At 42.0% G+C, this 23,984-nt stretch overlaps 1 protein-coding gene across 1 annotated transcript in view; it reads right to left on the bottom strand.

The window, feature by feature from the left end:
* The window catches only part of PDXK (pyridoxal kinase), a gene marked incomplete at its 5' end in the record, with an annotated part of 82,825 nt that overhangs the window by 38,414 nt on the left and 20,427 nt on the right, over nucleotides 1-23,984 (bottom strand). Inside the window, 1 exon segment of the mRNA XM_034753749.1 lies at nucleotides 4,558-4,612. Within this exon segment, the coding sequence (XP_034609640.1) occupies nucleotides 4,558-4,612 (55 nt within the window).

The following is a 23,984-nucleotide window of genomic DNA, read 5'->3' as shown; positions in this document are numbered from 1 at the left end:
AAAAAAAAAACCTAGATGAAATCCCCATCAACTATAAACATTTAGCTAGCTATTGCAAGCAAATCTGTGACCATCTACATTTCTGGAGTTCACAACCATTTTATCAAGTTATCAAAATACTGAAAAACATTATTGCACCAAAAGTGTGAAAGGAATTTAAATCAGCTCTATGGCTTTTGGACTCTAGCAATGTGAGAGTATTTTGTGCCGGTCAAAGGCAACCAGCCAACTAAGCAGCTTTTGGTCAGGGCGAAGTGTATGTGAAAGAAATGTTATCTATGTTTAATTATTACTCCCTCCATGGCTTCCCCAGATGACCGGTATACTTTGGCTTCCTAAATGCTCTTGGGACAATCTTTCACCATCCTGACCTTGCACCAAAGAGTGAACTGTTGGTTCCACTGAAGTCTATGGCAAAACTCCTAAGGACTTAATGAGGCCAGGATTTCACTCAATGCTTCCTACCACCTTGACTTATCCTTCCTGAAATCAATGGATTACACAAGGTGAGAGAGCAGAATTTGGCCCAAGGTCTAGATTTAATGAGAGAGACATGTTTCAGTGAGTGCTTGCTCTTGGAATTTCGCTGGCAGTTAGTTGAGAGCACTAATTCTTGTTGCTCTAGGAGCCTTCTGCACACTGCTTCCAGCAGTGTTAAAAATATCCCAACTCATGCAATCCTTTGAAAGATGTTAAAGCTAGGGCTGTCGATTAATCGCAGTTAACTCATGCAATTAACTAAAAAAAATTAATTGCGATTAATCACACTGTTAAACATAGAATCCCAATTGAAATTTATTAAATATTTTTGGATGTTTTTCTACATTTTCCGAACATATTGATTTCTATTACAACAGAGAAAACAAAGTGTACAGAACTTACTTTATATTATTTTTATTACAAATATTTGCACTGTTAAAATGATAAAAGAAATAGTATTTTTCAATTCATCTCATACAAGTACTGTAGTGCAATCTCTTAATTGTGAAAGTGCAATTTACAAATGTAGATTTTTTTTGTTACATAACTGCACTCAAAAACAAAACAATGTAAAACTTTAGAGCCTACAAGTCCACTCAGTCCTACAGTAACTCCTTGCTTAACGCTGTAGTTATGTTCCTGAAAAATGCTACTTTAAGTGAAACGATGTTAAGCGAATCCAATTTCCCCATAAGAATTAATGTAAATGGGGGGGGAGGGTTAGGTTCCAGCGAAATGTTTTTCACCAGACAAAAGACTATATATATACACACACACACACACACACACACACACACATATATACATACACACACACAATATAAGTTTTAAACAAACAATTTAATACTGTGTACGGCAATGATGACTGTGAAGCTTGGTTGAGGTGGTGAAGTCAGAGGGTGGGATATTTCTCAGGGAATGCCTTACTGCTAAATGATGAACTAGTACTCGGCTGAGCCCTCAAGGGTTAACACATTGTTGTTAATGTAGCCTCACACTCTACAAGGCAGCACAAACGGAGGGAGGGGAGACAGCATGGCAGACAGAGACAGACACCCTGTGTGTGAGAGAAAGAGAGATGCGCGTTGCCCCTTTAAGTACACTGACCCCACTCTAAGTACACTGCCTTTTAAAGTAGATCAACAAGTTGAGACAGCAGCAGCTGCCAGCAAACTCCCTCCATCCTGAGCCCTGTCATGTTCCCCCGTGCTCTATGGAGATGAGGTAAGCAGGGGGCAGGAGCAGTGGAGAGGGGGACACCCTGACATTAGCACCCCTCTTCCCCCTCTGCCCCTGCACAGCAAGCAGGAGGCTCCCAGGAGCAACTCCAAGGCAGAGGGCAGGAGCAGCACATGGTAGTGGGGGGAGGGACAGCTGAACTGCTAGCAATTGATAGCCTGCTGGGCGGCTGCCGCACAGGGAACTTAGGGGGGCGGGGAGCTGATAGGGGAGCTGCCGGCCCACCCTGGTTCCAAGTCCCCACCAGCTAGCTCCAACTGGCTGCTCTTTCTGCAAGCAGTGGACAAAGCAGGCAGCTGCCAAACAACGTTATAAGGGAGCATTGCACAACTTTAAACAAGCATGTTCTCTAATTGATCAGCAACGTAACAACGAAACAATGTTACCCGGGACGACTTTAAGTGAGGAGTTACTGTACTTCTTGTTCAATCAATTGCTAACACAAACAAGTTTGTTAACATTTACAGGAGATAATCCTTCCTGCTTCTTATTTACAATATCACCTGAAAGTGAGAACAGGTGTTCGTATGGCACTTTTGTAGCCGGCATTGCAAGATATTTACGTGCCAGATATGCTAAACCTTCGTATGCCCCTTCATGCTTCGGCCACTACTCCAGAGAACATGCTTCCATGCTGATGATGCTTGTTAAAAAAAATAATGCGTTAATTAAATTTGTGACTGAACTCCTTGGGGGGGAGAATTGTATGTCTCCTGTTCTGTTTTACCCGCATTCTGCCATATATTTCATGGTATAGCAGTCTCGGATGATGACCCAGCACATGTTTGTTTTAAGAACACTTTCACAGCAGATTTGACAAAACACAAAGAAATGTGAGATTTCTAAAAATAGCTACAGCCCTCGACCCAAGGTTTAAGAATCTGAAGTGCTATCCAAAATCTGAGAGGGACGAGGTGTGGAACATGCTTTCAGAAGTCTTAAAAGAGCAACACTCCAATGCAGAAACTACAGAACTCGAACCACCAAAAAAGAAAATCAACCTTCTGCTGGTGGCATCTGACTCAGATAATGAAAATGAACATGCGTCGGTCCGCACTGCTTTGGATCGTTATTGAGCATAACCCATCATCAGCATGGACGCATGTCCTCTGCAATGGTGGTTGAAGCATGAAGGGCCATATGAATCTTTTAACACATCTGGCACATAAATGTCTTGCGATGCTGGCTACAACAGTGTGATGTGAATGCCTGTTGTCACTTTCAGGTGACATTGTAAACAAGAAGCGGGCAGCATTATCTCCTGCAAACTGTAACCAAACTTGTTTGTGTGAGTGATTGGCTGAAGTAGGACTGAGTGGACTGGAGGTGCTAAAGTTTTACATTGCTTTATTTTTGAATGCAGTTATTTTTTGTACATTTATAAGTTCAACTTTCACGGTAAAGAGATTGCACTACAGTACTTGTATTAGGGGAATTGAAAAATACTATTTCTTTTGTTTTTTACAGTGCAAATATCTGTAATCAAAAATAAATATAAAGTGAGCACTGTACATTTTGTATTCTGTGTTATAATAGAAATCAATACATTTGAAAATGTAGAAAACATCCAAAAATATTTAAATAGTATTCTATTATTGTTTAACTGTGCGATTGTGATTAATTTTTTTAATCACGTGATGAATTGAGATTTTTTTTAATTGCTTGACAGTCCTAGTTAAAACAAATAACTTTCTTAAAAGAAGCTAAGAATTCTCTTTGTCCATAATTTATATGCTCTTAAATGCTCTTATACCACCTGCAGTTGGTAGGGATTTTTCTACTAAATTATGCACAACAAATCATAAGAAAGAGAAACCTAAAGAGCCACTGTTGCCAGCTCTCAAAATTGTTATAGCAAGTCTCACAATACTGGTGTTCCTCTTCAAGCCCCAGTGAGTGGAATCATTAGATTATGCGAGAATCTAAACTTTCATTTTTAATAAGTTTCTAGCCCTCACGGATGCAGAGAAAAGCTTGAAAATGTGACAGAAATGCACCCAAAAGGCTCACCAACCAGAAAGCAAATATGAACCCAAATTGTATTACTTTAAAAAATAATACACCATTTTAAGCCACTCATATTCTGGAGGGTCCTGCTCAGGATTTTTGAGTGTTTGAGGTTAGCAATAATGGAATAACAATAAAGGAGGCAAGTGACTCACTGTACAAGTGCCACTTCTGGAGATTCCTCCACTCTCAGATAACCTATGTTGGTGATGCAGTATTTGTGTTCTATTTCACTGCCTAATGTCTTATATTGACATGACTTCTCCTTATGCAGTTTTATTTCTTCTAAATTGGCTAACAAAAAAAAAATCTATCCACCATTAAGTAGCAGAATGGAACGCATTACATTTAAGCTATGTCTACATTTTAAAAACTGCAGTTGTAGCACTTCCGTGTAGCTATTTACAACAGCAACAAGAGGAGTTCTCCCATTGCCATTGTAAATCCACCTCCCTGAGAAGCAGTAGCTAGGTCAACAGATGAATTCTTCTGCCAACCTAACGCTGTCTACATAGGGACTTAGGTCAGCTTAATTACGTCGCTCACGGGTGCAAACTTTTCACACCTCAGAGACGTAGCTATGCTGATGTAACTTTTGGCACTTTAGACCAGCCCTTAGATTTAGTCCTTTATTCAAAGCCTATTGAATTCAATGGGCTTTGGCTCAAGCTTTGAACATTGTTGTCCTGTCTTGAATCCAAAAGGAAGAGATCACAGAATGATTGAGCTACTTCCCAATAACATGCAATCAGGCTGAATGAGTGTTTGGTAGGCCTAAAGTCACCGGAGTGGATGCACAATAGTACTTCAAGAGTATGCGTGTGTATTTACCTGTGTGGTTTGAAAACTGGACAGAATTCACAGGATCAACTTCAAATCCCAGAACCTGTAACACAGAATAAAGGAACACTATTATTATTAAAACAGAACTTTCCTCAGAATGCCACTCATATCATAAAATGGCAGACAAAGATTACCATGGTCTGTTATACATTTAGAAGCTTAGAATGTGATTTAAAGTAAGAGCTGAGTAACCAGTGTTAAATATACAGTTCTTTAGTAGAGGAAGGGGCATGGAGAGAGACACACGATGGATCCACCAGAAAAGTGGAGCTCCATATCTGAAAGAGAAGATTCGCCAGAAGGCCAGCAGGCAGAAGCGAATAGAACAGCATTCTTAGGGTCTGAAGTAAGTCTTGTCCAGGCAATGCCACAACTACAATTCAAGGGGCCAAATGAACATAAAATGAGAGGGGGTAATGGAGGGTGTGAGAAAAAGAGTTCTCATGGTTCTGGGGGGAGAAAAAACAAAAACTTTTTCATAGATTTTAAGGGCATTATAGCGGGGTAGTCACCCCGCTCCTGCTCTGACGGGGCTAAAACAGCCCTGGAGAGGGCTGTGGCATTGAAATGCTAGGCTGATTGGGGGAAGCAGCCACAGGTAGGGCCACACTCCAATCAGGCCACAGTTGGCCCTATAAGAGGGCTGAGGGCCAGATACACTCTCTCTAGCTCCCTAGAGAGAGAAGAATCTGGCTGCCTGGGAAGTTGAGGAGGGTACCTAGGGTGGAGCAGTGCTGGGGAAGGGCAGAGGGAGCTGGGGAGCTCCAGCCTAGCTAAGCCCCAGGCTGCAGGCCGAGTTAAGGGCCCACAAAAGGGTACTAAGATTGCAGACGGGCAGCCCAGGAATAGGCAGAGGCAGCTGGTCCAACCCCCTTGCTGACGATGAGTGGTTAACAGACTGCCGTCTGCCCCAGGGAGCGGGGGCTAGATGATGACTGGCAGCAGCCACAGAGGCAAGGTGGGTTTAGAGGGTTGGGGATTCCACAGGGAAGGGAGATCCAGATTGGGGGTTATTGCTGGGGCAGAACCCCAGGGCAAAGGGCCCCGGGTCTGGGAGGGACACGGGGCCAGCGGCAGGCAAGACACTGTTCTGCAGGGGGCGCTCCGGGCTGGAAAGAGCTAATTCCTGAGACAACCAGCAGGAGGCGCTGCACCGGTGAGTCTTTGCCCCGCCACAGGCAGACAAGACTGCTGTGATCATCTAGTCTGATCTACTGTATAGCACAGGTCATAGAACTTTCCCCAAACAGTTTCTGTTTGAACTAGAGCATATCTTTAAAAAATAAATAAATCCAATCTTGATTTTAAAATTGCCAGTGACGGAAAATCACCACAACCCTTGGTAAATTGTTCCAATGATCAATTACCCTCTCTATTAAAAATCTATAAATTATTTCCAGTCTGAATAGGTCTACCCTCAACTTCCAGCCATTGGATTGTGCTAGACTGAAGGGCTACATTCTCCTTCTTCTAGCATTTGCAGTGCTTGCTGACCCACCCAACAGCAGTTTCATCAGCACAATGAAGGGCCCGAAGGCCACCATGAAATCTAGTCAGTCGACATTTGTCGATAGCAAGCGCCATTGACTGACGGAGACCACAGTGACAAAGTGGGTCATTGTGCAGACCCCAAGGGCTAGACTGAAGAGCCCATTATCAAATATTTCTTCCTCATACAGGTACTTAGATTGTAATCAATAGACCTCTTAACCTTCTCTTTCTACGCAGACTGAACTCCTTGAGTCTATCACTATAAGGCATGTTTTCTAAGCCTCGAATCATTCTCATGGCTCTTCTCTGAACCCTCTCCAATTAATCAATGCTCTTCTTGAATTGTGGGCACTAGAACTGGACCCAGTATTCCAGCAGCAGTTGCACCAGTGCCAAATACAGAGATTGACTAACCTGTCTACTTTTACTCAAGAATTCCCTATTTATATCCAAGGATCACAAATTCCCCTATTTATATCCCCTATTTATATCCAAGGATCACATTAGCCCTTTTGGCCATAGCATTGCACTGGGAGCTCACATTCAGCTGATTATTCACCATGATCCCCAAATCTTTTCCAGGGTCTTTTCTGACAGGTGGGTGAACGAACACGGTTTGCCCCCAGATTTAAATTTCACAAGCTTTTATGAAACTCAAGACCATGAGAAATGATTATTTTTGAGATTTTATTTTGGTGGCAAAGGGTTAATCCAATGGAGGCATCTTAATAAAAAACCCTCACAAATAAATTTCCTTTGCAATATTTGCAATCCAAATACTGCAGCAGCCAAATATGTTCTGATTGCCTAAAATGAGAGAAGTGTGGGGGGGATGAAGCCCAAAGTAAAAATTTATTTCCTCCCCCACCTCCCAGTTAAAAATAATCTATTGTGTGTTATTTAAAAATACAAGGCTGGGGAGGGGGGAAAAATCAGTGAAGATTTTTAGCTTGGCACTGTCCATTTACTAGAAATAGAAAGCGATAACTATATTTTTTTATCTGGTGTTCAAGCCATGCTACAGTTTTATCCACCACTAAAAAAAAAGAAAATCTAATACAAATCTGACAACAGTTTGACATTTAGTATTTGTTTTCACATCCTCTTTGCTATGGATAAAATTTCTCCTCAGAAGAAGAGCTGCTATATATGGCTCTGTGAGTCATGGGAGACAACAGTAATGATGCAGAAATAATCGTGTATGATCCATTTTCAGGCAATTTGCTAGAGGGTTAATTGAAGCTTTTGCCAGTCACGCTCTTCACTGGGAGGCACATCTCTTCCTTGTCATCAACAGCGTAACACCCTCATGTAAATCAAGACCACGTGAGCAAGTCGTGCCAGCAATAAGACTATCTGAAACACATACACACATATGCACACAAAACTGGCAGCAGGCCTGGAGCAACAAGAGGCTGGCGGAATCTGCTGCAGATGATGTTCCCTCCTCCCCTCAGATACTGTGCAGCTATAGTTTTACAGACCATGTTAGACTTCACATGGGGTCACAGAATCAATCTCTTACAAAAAGGCAGGTGTTAGTGCGCAACTAGAGGACAAAAAGAATCCAATAATAATGCTAGACAGAAAGGTGGGTTAGCATAAAACTGGTTTGATTAAAAGTATGGAGCAGGTACTACACCTGCCCCAGAGTCAGTTTGTGATTTTTTTAGCTATGTGTTTTTGTCTTCAATGCATCTTTCACACATCAACAGACAACACAAGAAACTGGGAAATGGACTATAAAACAAAGTGTCATCAAATGTACAGAGTAAACAAACTAAAAATAGATACAGGAAGTCCCCTAATTTCTTTCAGATATTATTTGGGCCACCCACGATAACAGTAGATAAATATTGTAAAGGAATGCAAAATTTAAGAGAGGACCTGTGTAACACAGATAGGCCAAAGCAGATATTAATACCTCTGCGCCTGACCACCTTCTCCATATTTCCCCAACAGGGGTCAGGTGTACAGGTCTCTGCTGAAAGATAAGAACTAGCTGATTGTCATGGTTATTGTGAGATGTTTGTACAGAAAACAATTTTAGACTTTAGTGTAACATATGCACTAGTATGATCCAGATCCGTTGGGAGTGAAACCTATCACCTGAGAAGGGGGAGTCTGATTGCTGACCCAGTCAACATGAGAACAATGAACATCTGTGGAGAAAACCTATGTTTACTGTCTAGACTAGATACAGGGCAGAAACTTACAAAGAAAAACGAACCCCAGGGTGTCCAGAAGATTGTTACACTCTCATATCCTGTGCCCTAAGTGGGGTGAAAACTGCTAGTCTGCAGGAGGAAAGCGTGGGGCTCATGGAGCCCGGAATGGAACACCTGTGTTACCAGCTGCCAGTGGGTGAGGAGCATTTCCCCAGTGGGCACAGGGTGGGCTCCCTCCCATTGTAAACAGGTGGTACCAATTCACCTCAAACACTCCCAAACAGCGTCAGAGCCTGTCTCTCTCTGGAGCTGGAAGTATCAGTTCAATCTGACGAAGACACATCCATGCTAGCTCTGTGCTAGCATGCTACAAATGGAAGTGTAGCTATACCAGTGGTGTAAGGTGCAGAAGGGGCTAGTTGTCCCAAGCACAATCCCATTGGAGATCCTAGGTACATACTTGTGTGTCGAGCCCCTCCTACTGCACACACTGCTGTGGCTACGCTACCGTTTTTAGCATGCTAGCTCTATCAAATGAAGCGCAGGTATATCTCTGCCAGCTGGAAATGACACTTTCCAGCTCCAGTGTAGGCATACTCTCACTCTTCTGGGTTCAGCACTTCTCACTGCTCCGTGTTAACAACTAAACGCATTTACAACTAGTGTTTTGGAGAGAGAAAGAGAAGGCACTAGTTCTCCTGGGGAAACAGAGCAATAGCTTTTCAATAACTGAGCTGCAATTCACACAAAGCCAGGAGTTGGATAGTTTCAGTATTGTCATTACTGTCAGGCAGGATAAATAGTAACGTTCCCACCCCTCACAACATATAATGAAGTTCAACCTAGTTTGTCATGACTTCTAACTTGTTTTCCAAGGCTTTGTCCAAACTATGATTTAAAGAATGATGTTAGCACATTAGCGAATGCAGGCTAACATTATGCCTTTAAACCCTACTCTAGGCAAAGCCAAGATGAGTACTAGGACTTAACTAATATTATGTTCCTATAGCGTTATGTTCCTATGTACACATACAGAGAGCACAGAATTCTGTAGCAATGATTCATCCAAAACAATAAAACATTGCTTCTCTGTTTGGAACAAATTCTTTTTACAGAGACTCCCACCAGTACTAAAGATGTTACTCCTAGATCAGGGCTGGGGGAAATGTGGCTCAAGAAGACTTCTTGCTACTACTCAGAACACAAATTCAGTCTAACGTTTGAACCTGAGACTCATGAAATTGGATCCATATGGCAGTTTCACACAGTTTAATCAAGGAAGAAAGAATTCAAGCTGGTAACTTTGTCACGGTTCACTGAAGCACACAGAAACTAAAGACTTTGCCTGACAAATACAGCACAGGCCACTCAAGTGCCACCCTGTCAATTGCCTAGTGGGGTTTCTGCAGTGTGATCAATGCCCTGAATATTTTACCTGTGACAAATGGATTTTTCTATTGCCTCCTGGATTCTGCTACAAGCAGCACCAAAAAAAAGGAGATATTAATAAACCATACACTATTTATATAACACAAATTATACACTGCCAGACATCAGTTCACTCACTGCTGAATGCAGCAATAACACATAGCAATCTCTTCAGAAACCAGTTAAGAAGACTACTGTATCCAATTGGAAAAGTGGAGGTGGGGGAACATTCACATGGGACCCAAGTTTAGATCTTAAGACCATGTATTTGTATTTGTTCTATAATGCACCTTTTGATCTATGTACATACAAATAATTTAAACAGAATATAGTGAGCCAGTTTGGAATGTTGCCCACATTAGATCTAATGAGTCCTGAAAGACTTTCCAATCTGGGGCTAGATTCAGTACTAAAGGCACAGTGAATTTTAGGTTACTACTTTCCTATGCCAGCCTCTGCCTGGGGAAGAGGAGTTACATGCACACGCACCCTGCCCCATTTCCTCTGGTGAGATTGCTGCCCTTAGTTTGCTGCCCTGTAGATTACAGCTGGGGCTCCACAGAAGAAGGTCCTGCAAAGATTGTTTGAAGGAATGCACAAAATCATTTTATCTCCCAGTTGCCCTGGCCACATCCCCTTCAACATTAGCATCATCCTTCCTTTGGACTGCAATGGCCCTCTACACCCCCTTTGGCTGAGGGAAGTTCATAGCTTCTGCCTCCTCTCCCCACTCCTAGCTACCTTTCTGCCTTGGACATACTCCACCAATAGAATCATAGATCCTGGATGAATCTAAGCCAAACCCAGTTTGTGTTTGGGGGTTGGGGGGGGATAATTCAATTAATCCCAAAATAGAAACTGCAAGGTGTCCTCAGACTAGGCTCAATTCAAGCAGAGTTCTTCTGAAGAGCCAAACGAAGGCTGCTCACATTCATCTCATACAATATAACTCACCTCTACAGAAATCTTGGTGAGAGGAACTGGAGGTGTTTATTAAAAAAAAAATCTCTGAAGTGTCGGATGCTACCATAGACAGATGAGTCTGATAAGCAGAAGACATGGTTGGCGAATCCCTACTATCCCCTTCTGCTAACGCTTGAAAAACTAAATAAAAACCTTCACGCTCATTGGACCAGGATACAATAAAAATATTACCAGCTATGAAACATGGAATACAACATTACAAATGAGTTCAATTTAGCTTTAAACCTTCCCCCCCCAAAGACAGAAGGGAAAGAGACTGACACTTCCCTGCTTTGCTTGCAATGCAGAGGTCACTATCCTGGACCGGGGGTGGGAATGTGGGTCACCCATGGAGATGCACACACCTATTCTATAACACTAATTCTTCTACAAGACCTTTGAAAAGGGTTCAAGAGAAGAGCCAGCACAGCTAAGAAAAATGGATATTTAAAAGATATTTAAAGGACCTTTACTGATAGCCAATCTTTCCTGACCACACACAGGAAAGCAGAAGCTCAACCGAACTTCAGATGCAACCATCCTCCAAAACTTCAGGTTAGACTATGACCCTAGATCAGGATCCTTGTATCTATAGTGAAACAATCTAAAACTCTACATCCAAAAATACCTCTGAGGTTTGATATCCAGATCTGTATTGCACAGCCCTGGCTCATGTCTAAATGAAACTTTATTGTTTTTGTCTATGGTGTTTAAGTATTCTTGGGATAATTATAATTTTGTGTAAAATTTGCCTTTTTCCCCTCTCCCCAGAAGGTATTCAGGTTATATATTTCTGTTACTGATGCAGGATCTCTCTTCACCCCAGCTTCACCATTCCCAATGGAGAACAACCAGCTTAAAATTACCTCTCGTTTGAGAAAGTTTGCCTAGATGTTGTTATGACTAGCATCTAAGCTTAGTAGAAATGGAAGATTTAGAAAAAATATTGTATCATGTTCAGTTTAATTTGTGTGTTGTTGTGACCCTAGGCACCCCTGTATTCACACCCTACACTCAACTGCAATGGAATTTGTATAAAATATGCCTTGTGAGGCATCTTTTGAAAACTACCACCACACTGGTGACTATCATTGTGAAATGCATGGGGCAACACTGTGTATGGAATTAGGGATACTCACTGATATTATACATTAAAGTCTGTGACTAAAAGGTGTTTAAACCAGGCGTGTCAGCAGGAACTGATAAGCAAGTTCTCTAAAGACAAAGAAAAGAGACCAATACCTCCAACCCGGTGTGGCAAAGTTCAATGGTTATTCATTTGTATTGAGGTTTCAGGAAGAACATTTACCTTGTAAAATGGAACCAGAAAGCACCACATTGGAATACACCAGGAGACACCTTAATCAAAATAGAGTTAGCCTCCCAAAAGAGACAGGAGACCAAACTCAAGGGATCAAACTGACCCTTGAAACAAAGGCAGATCCTGAGATATAAGGACACACAGAAAGAGTCTGAATTATCCTTCACCTGAGGAGACAAGGAAAACGAGCAGCTTGGACTATGTGGGGATAGTCAGCCAGCTATTGCTGGGAAAGGAAGACTGGTGAGGAAACTACCTTGAACAAAGACTGAACCTTGCTAAGTTAGTTCTTAATAGGGTAACCAGACAGCAAGTGTGAAAAATCGGGACGGGGAAGGGGGTAATAGGAGCCTATATAAGAAAAAGACCCAAAAATCAGGACTGTCCCTATAAAATCGGGACATCTGGTCACCCTAGTTTTTAGTCATTAGAAAGAATATTTTTACTTTTGTTTGTTTGTAACCATTTCCCTCTTTATTTCTTCCACATGGTATCATTTAACCCATGTCCTTTTGTTAACAAACTTGTTTTATTCTTACTATCAATCAACCAAGTGCTGTGTTTGAGGGAAGGAGGTATTTACCCCAGTTAAATTAATAAGCTGTCATGTACTGAATCTTTAAAAGAGCAGGAAACTTAATACCTTCTATGAATGCACAGTGATATGGGCTGTGCATTGCAGAGACAGAGCTCTGAATCGCTCAGGGGCTGGATTTCAATGATTGTTACCTACTACGCACGGTTCAGGCTGGGAGAGCCTTGAGGAGTTTGCCAGTGAGGAAGACAGATTGGGGTGGCAAAGAGCTGACGCACAGTCTAACCTCCAGCAAAGTTCACTCTTGCTGACAGTGGCTCACAGCTCTTAGTGTCCCCAGAAGAGTGTTACATTAGGCAATTTCACTTTGCCTATTTGGGTGGTGTATACACAACAACAGGGGAGAAACACACATTTTCAAATATAGGAAAAATGTAACTAACACTACTGAAATTAGGGGACTTAGAGGCAGATGCAGTATGTGAAATTTACTCATTTTTTTTGAAGTTGCATATACTTTGAGTTGATATCACCATATGCAACATTATACCATGCTCCTGAGACAGATAAGGGATGCAAAATTTTAAACCCCTAATACTAATACACCTCTACCCTGATATAATGCGACCCGATATAACACGAATTCGGATATAACGCAGTAAAGCAGTGCTCCGGGGGGTCGGGGCTGCGCACTCCGGTGGATCAAAGCAAGTTCAATATAACGCGGTTTCACATATAACACAGTAAGATTTTTTGGCTCCCGAGGACAGCGTTATATCGAGGTAGAGGTGTATTTCCTAGTTGAAAGTTAACAGTTTGAGACAAAAAAACAAACAAACCCTTTAGCGCTAAAGATTAGTTCTGCATGAAAAGTAAGTTCCCATTAACAGTTCTGTAATGTACTGTTTAGGATAAAGTGAATGTTTATTCTAAGGAATGCTGAAAGCTATTCTTGTACCTGCTTTTGTGTAAAATAATTATTCCTTTTTTTTTTGTTGTTTTTTTAACTGTTGTTCCTCAAAAAATAAAAGTGTAAAGTTAGCTTGCTACAGGGCATGGAAGCAACATTTTAATTTCACTCTATAGATGTGTTCATCTAGCAACAAATCTGTTAAACTCAAACTCCATCCACTTTAGAAAAAAGTGGCACTGGCAATTGCATTAGCTTCTAACCTGCACTGAACTGAGAGCTGACAATTTTGGTTGGATGTATTTCCTGGAGGTTTCATCATGTGAGAATCTTTAATTTAAGATTAATCTTTAATTCCTGGAGAGAGGCAACCCTAACTGAACTCGTTTTGCTTGCTACTTCTTATATGTATTACCATAGCACCGAACTGCCCCGGTCCTAGACCAGGATGCCACTGCGCTAGGTGCTGTACAAGCACAGAACAAAAGGATGGCGCGTTTAAAAGACAGCGTGCTGTGCTTAATGACTAGAAACAAGTAAAGTGAACTATTTGTAATGTCTAATAGATATAGATTGCCAGTCAAGAAAACCATGGCTTTTAGTGGCTGTAAAACTGCAAGTATAAAGTTACCTAATATATCAGTGTTTGCTTCCAATTCAAAAGATTTCTGAACACCACGATAAAAATTGGGGGTGTGGCCAACCTGCTTTTAATACCTACTAACTTCATTAATTTTTCTCGTAGAGATAACATGTTTGCACAAATTTAACCATAAAACCTGCCATGACAGTTAAACAGGTATATTGATAGAATCTTACGGAAAAGGAATCTAGTTTGTTAGAGTGAAATTCAGTTAAAAACAGTTTTCTTTTCAGATGCCCTTTTTGTTCTCTGTAGCTTGGACAATGCAGGACCTGGCCCTCTCTGTGGGTCTTTTGTTCCTGCCGCCAGCTAGTATTTTAATGTGTGATTCAGATAAATATAAATGCTGTGCACATATGCAGTAATGCAACCCAAGCCATTGTAAGGCTAATGAAAAAGAATATGAAGCAATGAGATGAAAGGAGGAGGGAGGGAGAGCAGAAGAGCAGGAAGGTAGAGCTGAGGAAGAAAAGAAAAATGAGCCTGGAAAAAAGATAAATTGGATACAGGATTTTTCCTTCTCTCTGAATGAAGACTGAATATTTATTGTTACTCCTGTATTTCAGCCTGGTACATGAAACTTTACTGATTTTTGCAAGGGAGAGGTAGAATGTACTTCTATATAGATGTTTTCAGCTTACCTACAACACAGTTTGGAACTTCCTGTAATCATGAGACCAATGTGAACTTTTTATTTGCATGTTAATGATATATTTAATGAAAAAGTGTTAAATGAACTCAACAAGTAGGAGTAACTTGAGAATTACGGACCAAATCCTGCACTCTTTACTTTGTTCCAGTTTGAGGATGTCAGTGGGTGTGTTTTACCTGAGTAATGAATGCAGGATTCAGCCTTGCGTGACTACTTACATTCCTAGGAACAAAAAATAAGAGAATAAAGCTTATTTTGAAAGGATATCACTCCACTATTTTCTTTCTGGTACGAAGTTATACATCTGAGTGATAACATATAATCCTCTGCATGATGACTGCTTGAAAAAAAAATACTTTAAGGGATCCAGAAGTTTTTAAAAGCTCCCTGTTGAATATGGGCTACAGAACATTAGGCACAAAATAAAAGGACATCCCTTGGAATACGGAATGGGTGATTATCTTAATTTGGCTTTATAGAAGATTCTTGAGTGTTACAATTCTATGCCTTAAGAAAATTCACCCATAGGAAATTCCCGGAAGGACTAGAAAAGAAAAGAGGTGTGGGTTAGCCTAAAGACTGCAGAGAATGCTTTGAAATGGAAAGGCACCTAACCACTGCAACCACACTTGTAACTTCATACTTGGATTTGACCCTTCATTGGGGCACACACTTTGAAAATCTGGCTCTGTAACTTATGTGTTCTCTTTCAAAAGATTTGTTCTGAAGGCAGCCACAGTATGAGGAGAAAGGGATGTTGTCCCATTGTGCTAAGGAGAAAGAAAGTTACTGCTACCTCTAGAAGACGATAAACTTTTAGATTCTAGTTTTGAAATGAGTCTCTCTAATATTTTGGCTACCTTGCTTTCTTTTACCACAGAAATAAGTGCAACATGTTATTTTATGTGACTTTCATTTTTAACTTTTTCTACTGTATAGCAAAATTCTCATTCTAGAACACTTTACAAAGCTGCAATGACACTGTTATATTTAAGGGGGAACAAATCAAGTCAGTTACTACCTGTCCTTCATACTGGAAGAGGGTTACAGATAGTAAACGTCATGTTGTCTACTTTTCCCTAAGAGCAAAGGGACAGTGGGTTAACATGGACCTTTTCATTAGGCCAAAGATATCCATGAACAGCCTAGAACAGGGGTTCTCAACCTTTTTCTTTCTGAGGCCCTCTCCAACATACAATAAAAACTCTACACCCCACCTGTGTCACAACAACTGTTTTTCCGCATACAAAAGCCAGGGCCAACATTAAGGGGTAGGAAGCAGGGCAGTTGCTCGGGCCCCCACCTCACAGGGGGCACCGCAAAGTTAAGTTGCTCAAGCTTCAGCTTCAGCCTTGGGTGGTGGGGCTCAGGGTCCCGGGCTGCAGTGCAGCTTTTGCTTTCTGCCCTGGGCCCTAGAGTCTAATGCCCTCCATGCTGGTAGCCCCCCAGGGGACATAACATAAGAACATAAGAACGGCCGTACCCGGTCAGACCAAAGGTCCATCTAGCCCAGTATCCTGTCTACCGACAGTGGCCAATGCCAGGTGCCCCAGAGGGAGTGGACCGAACAGGCAATGATCAAGTGATCTCTCTCTTGCCATCCATCTCCACCTTCTGACAGACAGAGGCTAGGGATACCATTCCTTACCCGTCCTGGCTAATAGCCATTAATGGACTTAACCACCATAAATTTATCCAGTTCTCTTTTAAACTCTGTTATAGTCCTAGCCTTCACAACCTCCTCAGGTAAGGCGTTCCACAAGTTGACTGTGCGCTGCGTGAAGAAGAACTTCCTTTTATTTGTTTTAAACCTGCTGCCTATTAATTTCATTTGATGACCCCTAGTTCTTGTATTATGGGAATAAGTAAATAACTTTTCCTTATCCACTTTCTCCACATCACTCATGATTTTATATACCTCTATCATATCCCCCCTTAGTCTCCTCTTTTCCAAGCTGAAGAGTCCTAGCCTCTTTAATCTCTCCTCATATGGGACCCGTTCCAAACCCCTAATCATTTTAGTTGCCCTTTTCTGAACCTTTTCTAGTGCCAGTATATCTTTTTTGAGATGAGGAGACCACATCTGTATGCAGTATTCGAGATGAGGGCATACCATCAATTTATATAAGGGCAATAATATATTCTCAGTCTTATTCTCTATCCCCTTTTTAATGATTCCTAACATCCTGTTTGCTTTTTTGACCGCCTCTGCACACTGCGTGGACATTTTCAGAGAACTATCCACGATGACTCCAAGATCTTTTTCCTGACTTGTTGTAGCTAAATTAGCCCCCATCATATTGTATGTATAGTTGGGGTTATTTTTTCCAATGTGCATTACTTTACATTTATCCACATTAAATTTCATTTGCCATTTTGTTGCCCAATCACTTAGTTTTGTAAGATCTTTTTGAAGTTCTTCACAGTCTGCTTTGGACTTAACTATCTTTAGCAGTTTAGTATCATCTGCAAACTTTGCCACCTCACTGTTTACCCCTTTCTCCAGATCATTTATGAATAAGTTGAATTAGGATCGGTCCGAGGACTGACCCTTGGGGAACACCACTAGTTACCCCTCTCCATTCTGAGAATTTACCATTAATTCCTACCCTTTGTTCCCTGTCTTTTAACCAGTTCTCAATCCATGAAAGGACCTTCCCTTTTATCCCATGGCAGCTTAATTTACATAAGAGCCTTTGGTGAGGGACCTTGTCAAAGGCTTTCTGGAAATCTAAGTACACTATGTCCACTGGATCCCCCTTGTCCACATGTTTGTTGACCCCTTCAAAGAATTCTAATAGATTAGTAAGACACGATTTCCCTTTACAGAAACCATGTTGACTATTGCTCAAAAGTTTATGTTTTTCTATATGTCAGACAATTTTATTCTTAACTATTGTTTCAACTAATTTGCCCAGTACTGACATTAGACTTACCGGTCTGTAATTGCCGGGATCACCTCTAGACCCCAGACCACTGTTTGAGAATCACTGGCCTAGAAGGCACTGTGGTTTAGTAGACTGAGCACTGAAGAGTAAGCCAAGGATTTAATCTCCTCTCTACCACAAGTTTGCTTTATAATCTTAAGCAAGTCACTTCAGACAAAGTTTAAATAAATGTTTTTAAAGTGTCCACTAATTTGTGTTGCCTTAGTTTCAGATGCCTAATTTAGGACACCTTGGGCTGATTTGCAAAGAGACTGCACATACACAGCTCCCATCACCTTCACTTTGAGCCGATGGTCAGGCTTATCTTCACTGCAGTAGTAACACAGATGTTGCACCTAACCTAGTTCCTGTCCACCCACAATCCCTCTCACCTGAATTTGGCAGTGCTTTAAATCCAGGCTACCAAGTGTGGGCTAGAGCTCTGGTGCCGCTGTCACTTGGCTAGTAACCTGCCCACTTTGCAGTGAGGATACAGGCTCAGACCATCCTCCAGTGCCTTCCCACAATCCCCTGTGCCCATGTGCCCAGAAGGATAGACAGGTTATCCCATAATTCACTGGAAAACAGAGTGGCTCAGTTTATTGCAGCAGAAAAAATCATGGGATATGCTTCCCAAAAGTGCTAGTGCCTCACAAGGATGAGTAAAACACAAGTGAGACCACAGTAATTTGAATATGGCTGATCACACACAGGCAAGGTTAACCAGGATGCTGATCACTGGAGTCACCTTAGCAGTGAAGAAAAACCCTTAATAGGGGGAGAGGGATGTGGGGTGCAGAACACCCCAGGTGCCACTTGTTTTTTTTTTATGTTTTTTAAGTGAGGGGGCAGCATGGCTGGGCCACTACAGTTAACATGATTTGGGGGAGGGAGAGGGAATAGATCAGCCCAGGTGTGGGAGGAAGAGCCTGAGTACCTGAAGACTTCTTGTATACCTAGAAGAGGAGCAAGGACAGCCACAATTGAGCCCAGCAGATTGGGAGTTAACTAATTCTGCTTGTTCCAAAGTCAGCTGATAGAGCAGAAATTATTGGGAGGTAGGTAAAGTTACACCACTGGTATGGAGCATGACGATTTAAACAGGCATGGACTAGGGGAAAGCAAATTATATTTTCACCCAGGGCTGGTAAACTTAGCACTTGAGAGACAGGGTCAAAAAAATATCCAAGCCCCACAACTAGCCCCTGTACATGGAAGTGAAATATACTGCTAAGCAAAGAAATGGAAAAAGAGGCAAAGCATGGCAGCCCAATCCAGCATCCAGACACTTACTACTGACAATAAGGCATCTAAATACCCTCTCTGTTCATTTAAATACCTGCCTGAGTGTCCAAATACTAACTCAGCCAGGGGCTCCCTAACTGTAGCACAGAATTATTCGGACTGGGTGCTGCAAGGGGCTCTTTGCAGAACATGATATTAAAGTCATGTGTGATTTAATTATTAAGCAATCTAAGTTATTAACCAATCAGGATGCTTTTACTATGTTATTAGCCAATTGTAAAATACTTGGTCAGTCGTTTTGCTGTGAGAATAGTTCTAGATATACAGAGATATAGCTTAGAGAGAGAGAAAATGAAACAATGAATTCACACCACTGTGACTCTTTTGGGTAATGTTTATCACTAATTTGGCTCCTGAACCACTGAGGTTTGAGTATCACTACTGTAGTACCTACATTTGAAAACAGACCCTTGTCTCTTCTGCTTCTCTCCCCTAGTTCAGAATCAGGCATCAGCACCCTCTGTTTTCAATTTTAAGTGAATATTAAGAGTGTGCGGTTAAGCCAGCTTCCAAGTCAGTTTCTTATGCTCAGGGTTGCCTCTCAAACTCCTTGTTGCATGCACTTGCCATACTGGATTGGCTGGTGAGACCAAGCCAACTTTACAACAACTAACCCATCCTGCTGTCTCACATGTCTTAACTCAAGTGGCTGAACTCTTGATGGATATTCAAGTTTTAAACTGCTTTGGGATCCTGCTGGAAGAAAGCCAAAGCATTGCAAGTTTCCCAGTACAGTGCTGTCCAATAGATGTGTTATCCATTTGACAAGGAACAGCTGAGGGAAAATGTTCACTGAAGCTGTATGTTATTCTGCACACAGCCTTACTGTGGATTTCAAGGCAGAAGCTGCAAAAAGCAAATCAGAGGCAACTTTGTTTTCTGTATCTTAGAGCATTACAAAAATACAGTAACTCCTCACTTAAAGTCGTCCCAGTTAACGTTGTTTCATTGCTGATCTAATAGAGAACATGCTTGTTTAAACTTGCGCAATGCTCCCTTATAATGTTGGTTGGCAGCCACCTGCTTTGTCCACTGCTTGCAGAAAGAGCAGCCTGTTGGAGCTAGCTGGTGGAGACTTGGAACCAGGGTGGACCGGCAGCCCCCCTATCAGCTCCCCTAGGTTCCCTGTGCAGCAGCCGCCCAGTAGGCTATCAATTACTGGGCAGTTCAGCTGTCCCTCCCCCCACTGCCATGTGCTGCTCCTGCCCTCTGCCTTGGAGCTGCTTCCGGGAGCCTCCTGCTTGCTGTACAGGGGGTGGGGGAGCAGAGGGGTGCTAATGTCAGAGTGTTCCCCCTCCCCCTACTCCTGTACCACATCTCCACAGAGCGGGAGGGGGACACAACTGGGCTCAGGACGGAAGAAACTTGCTGGCAGCAGCTGCTCTCTCAACTTGTTGATCTACTTAAAAAGGCAATGTACTTAGAGTGGAGTCAGCGTACTGAAAGGGGCAATGCACGTGTCTCTTTCTCACACATGGTGTGTGTCTCTGTCTCTCACTGCAATTCTGTCTCCCTGCCCTCCATTTGTGCTGCCTTGTAGAGTGTGAGGCTACATAAACAATGTGTTAACCCTTGAGGGCTCAGCCGAGTGCTAGTTCATCATTTAGCAGTAAGGCATTCCCTGGAACTATCCCATCCTCTGACTTCACCACCTCAGCCAAACTTCACAATCAGTATTGTTGTGTATATATATACACACACACACACACACACTTATACACAATATACGTTTTTATATATATAAAATCTTTTGTCTGGCAAAAAAAATTTCCCTGGAACCTAACCCCCTTTCCACCTCATTTACATTAATCCTTATGGAGAAATTGGATTCACTTAACATTGTTTCACTTAAAGTAGCATTTTTCAGGAACATAACTACAATGTTAAGCGAGGAGTTCCTGTAGGTCTTTATGAGGCACGGTGATATTGCTAAATTTTGTGCTTGTGGCAAGAGGATTTTATCAGAAAACTGAGATACACAGAAGATATATGTCCTTCTGTAAAAATGGTGTGCTTATAGTGATGACAATATGTTATCATCCACATTTTAAATAAAACAAAAAAGTCTTACTAGACATGTCAGTAGCAGGAGCTCAGATTGGAATGATGAAGCATTTTCTGCCGGCAAAGCCTTTCCTGATGTGGCACTACCTATAAATGAAGTGTTCTTCTTGCAACTTGGCTTCTTTGACATCTGAACAAAGTATTGCAAATCAGGTGTTGCTACTACTGTCTTTTTTCCCTTTAGAGAAAAGATCAGAACAGTCTAACTGCACTGATGGGACTGAGGGATATAAAACAGACTTTATTTAAAATACAGTCTGAACTTTATCCAAAGACTAACAAGACTAAAGCTTAACAGTTTTATATATAAACGGTAGTGGTATCTTATTTTGAACACCAGAAGACTCCCATATTTTCCCTTTAACCAAATACATCAAGTCCTTCCCTGGGGACTGCACCTTGACAGGGAAGGAAGGCTCATGTGTGTCAAAGACCCCAAGAGCTATGCCAGCAGGAGTTTTAACTCCTGACAAGGTCACCCACGCTGGACAGGTCAAAGGATAGGGACTAGACAAAACACAGTCCACTGGCCCTTCCGAATGGGGTTGAGCAACCTATACTCATTTAAAAAAAATTATAGCAATGCAAACAGCCAGGGCCGGTTCCAGGCACCAGCGAAGGAAGCAGGTGCCTGGGGCGGCCAATAGAAAAGGGCGGCACTCCATCTGTTGTTGGGGTGGCATGTCCGGGTCTGCAGCGGCAATTTGGCGGCAGGTCCTTCACTCCCTCTCTTCCTCTTCGGCGGCAGCTCAATCGGGTTTTTATTTTTATTTTTTTTTCTTTGCCGCTTGGGGCGGCAAAAAAGCTGGAGCCGGCCCTGCAAACAGCATGATAGGCAGGGATGGTGGAGCCTTGTTCATGCTCTAAGTGACATCTAATGGTGAGGAAAGGATTCAGATTTAGACTACTTCAAGTACAGGAATTTCATGCAAATAAGACTAGTAGTCCTTTTAGCCAGGCTTCCTGCTCTCCAGCTAGCTCAATACATGATGCTTCAGAGGCGAGTGGGACTAAAAAAAAAAAAAAGATTACTACACCTAAACATTACTGTAGCTTCCTGACCTGGCCATCGTAAAAAGTACCACAGAAGCCGAAGGATCAATAGAGCGAGAGGCTATGTTAACTGTCTGGAAAGACAGAGGGCTGGTCTACACTGAAAAACATACATCTCCATAGCTATGTCTTTCAAGGGCATGAAAACCTGAGAGATGTAGCTGGACTGACCTAAAACCAGTGTAGACAGAGCTAGGACAATGACAGAAGAATTCTTCTGTCGGCCTAGCTACTGCCTCTCAGGCAGATCGATTAACTACAGTAACAAGAGAACCCCTCCTGTTGCTGTAGTGAGGGTCTACACTGAAGCACTACAGTGGCACAGCTGCAGTGGTACAGCCGTGGCACTGTAGTGTTTTAAACGTAACTATAGCCCCTGCATCACACCGTTTATGGCTAGCTGCACATTTAACCCCTTGTCTGCGCCAAGCCAGAGTATAGAACTTAGCATGATCAGAAGTAACTTCAAAGGGAATGACACCTGCATTGTTAAAGGACATCACAACTGACTGTACACTCTCCTGCCTCTGGGCAGTTAGCTCCTGCTAGAATTAACCCTCTTTAATTGTATAATAAAATCACAGTAACAATCAAATGGATAAATCTATACTAAAGTATTACAGGCAGCTCCTGTGTCCTTCACACTCTGTTTCTATGCTACTCTGGCCATAAAACTAGCTGAAGTGTGGAAAAGAGCATTTAATAATGGATAGGCAGATATTGATTTGAAAGTGCAAGAAGTTTAAGATGGGGTACAGGCAGAGGGAGATGCAGGGGGCTGGGATTGGTTCCTTTTGTACCATCCAGCCATGACCCTAGGAAATATCTTGGAAAAATGTCTGGCCCATTAAACTAGTTCCTTTACATGGTCTTGATCTGTGTGGAGAACTATTCTTCCCAAGGTGCACTTGTGATAAATAAAGCGGGGGGATAGCCCCCTTTGATGGATAGCCAGCCAGTTAGCTGTCAAATCTCTCTTGGCAGCTGTTCTTTACTTGCTTTACCTGTAAAGGGTTAAAAAATTCCCCAAGTAAAGAAAAAAAAATAGTGGACACCTGACCAAAAGAGCCAATGGGAAGGCTAGAACTTTTTAAAATTGGGAAAGAAACTCTCTCTTTGTCTGTTCTCTCTGGGCTGGAGGGACAGAGCAGCCATGCCATAAGCAGCTTTAAGCCAAGTATGATTATAAAGCATCAGATCATGCCTAGAACTACTTATCTGAACTCAAAATGTGTAAGTAGATCAGAATGTTTAGCTAGACACGATCAGGTTTATTTCTGTTTATTTTGTAAGGCTGTGGATCTCCTCTGTGCTAACCCCTGATCCTTTTGTTTGCTTGTAACCTTTAAGCCGAACCCCCCAAGAAAGCTGTTTTGGGTGCTTGAATTTTGTAATTGTTTCTTTTAAGATTTAGCAAAAAGCCTAAGTTCCAGATTTATTTTTTCCCTTTTTGTTTTTAATAAAATTTACCTTTAAGAACAGGATTGGATTTTTGATGTCCTAAGAGGTTTGTGCATGTTGTTTGATTAGCTGATAGAAAACAAAGGAAACTAGCTGTAGCTTTCTCAGCTCTTCCCTGGAGGGGGCGGGGTGAAAGGGCTTGAGGGTACCCCACAGGGAGGAATTCCCAAGTGCTCCTTCCTGGGTTCAAAGGGTTTTTTTTTTTGCATTTGGGTGGTGGCAGCGTTTACCAAGCCAAGGTCAGAGAGAAGCTGTAATCTTGGGAGTTTAATACAAGCCTGGAGAGGCAAGTATTACTTTTTTTAATCCTTGCGGGCCCCCACTTCTGCACTCGGAGTGATAGAGTGGGGATTCAGCCTTGACAGCACTATTCTGTTCTTCTTATATTAAACCTCCTCCCTTTTAACAAGAGTCTCATACTATCTAGATCAGGGGTGGGCAAACTACAGCCCATGGGCCACATCTTGCCCGCCAGCCAATTTAATCCGGCCGTT

Source organism: Trachemys scripta, chromosome 1, assembly GCF_013100865.1.
Source record: "Trachemys scripta elegans isolate TJP31775 chromosome 1, CAS_Tse_1.0, whole genome shotgun sequence".
Taxonomy (NCBI): domain Eukaryota; kingdom Metazoa; phylum Chordata; order Testudines; family Emydidae; genus Trachemys; species Trachemys scripta.
This window is presented reverse-complemented; position numbering and strand designations above follow the sequence as displayed.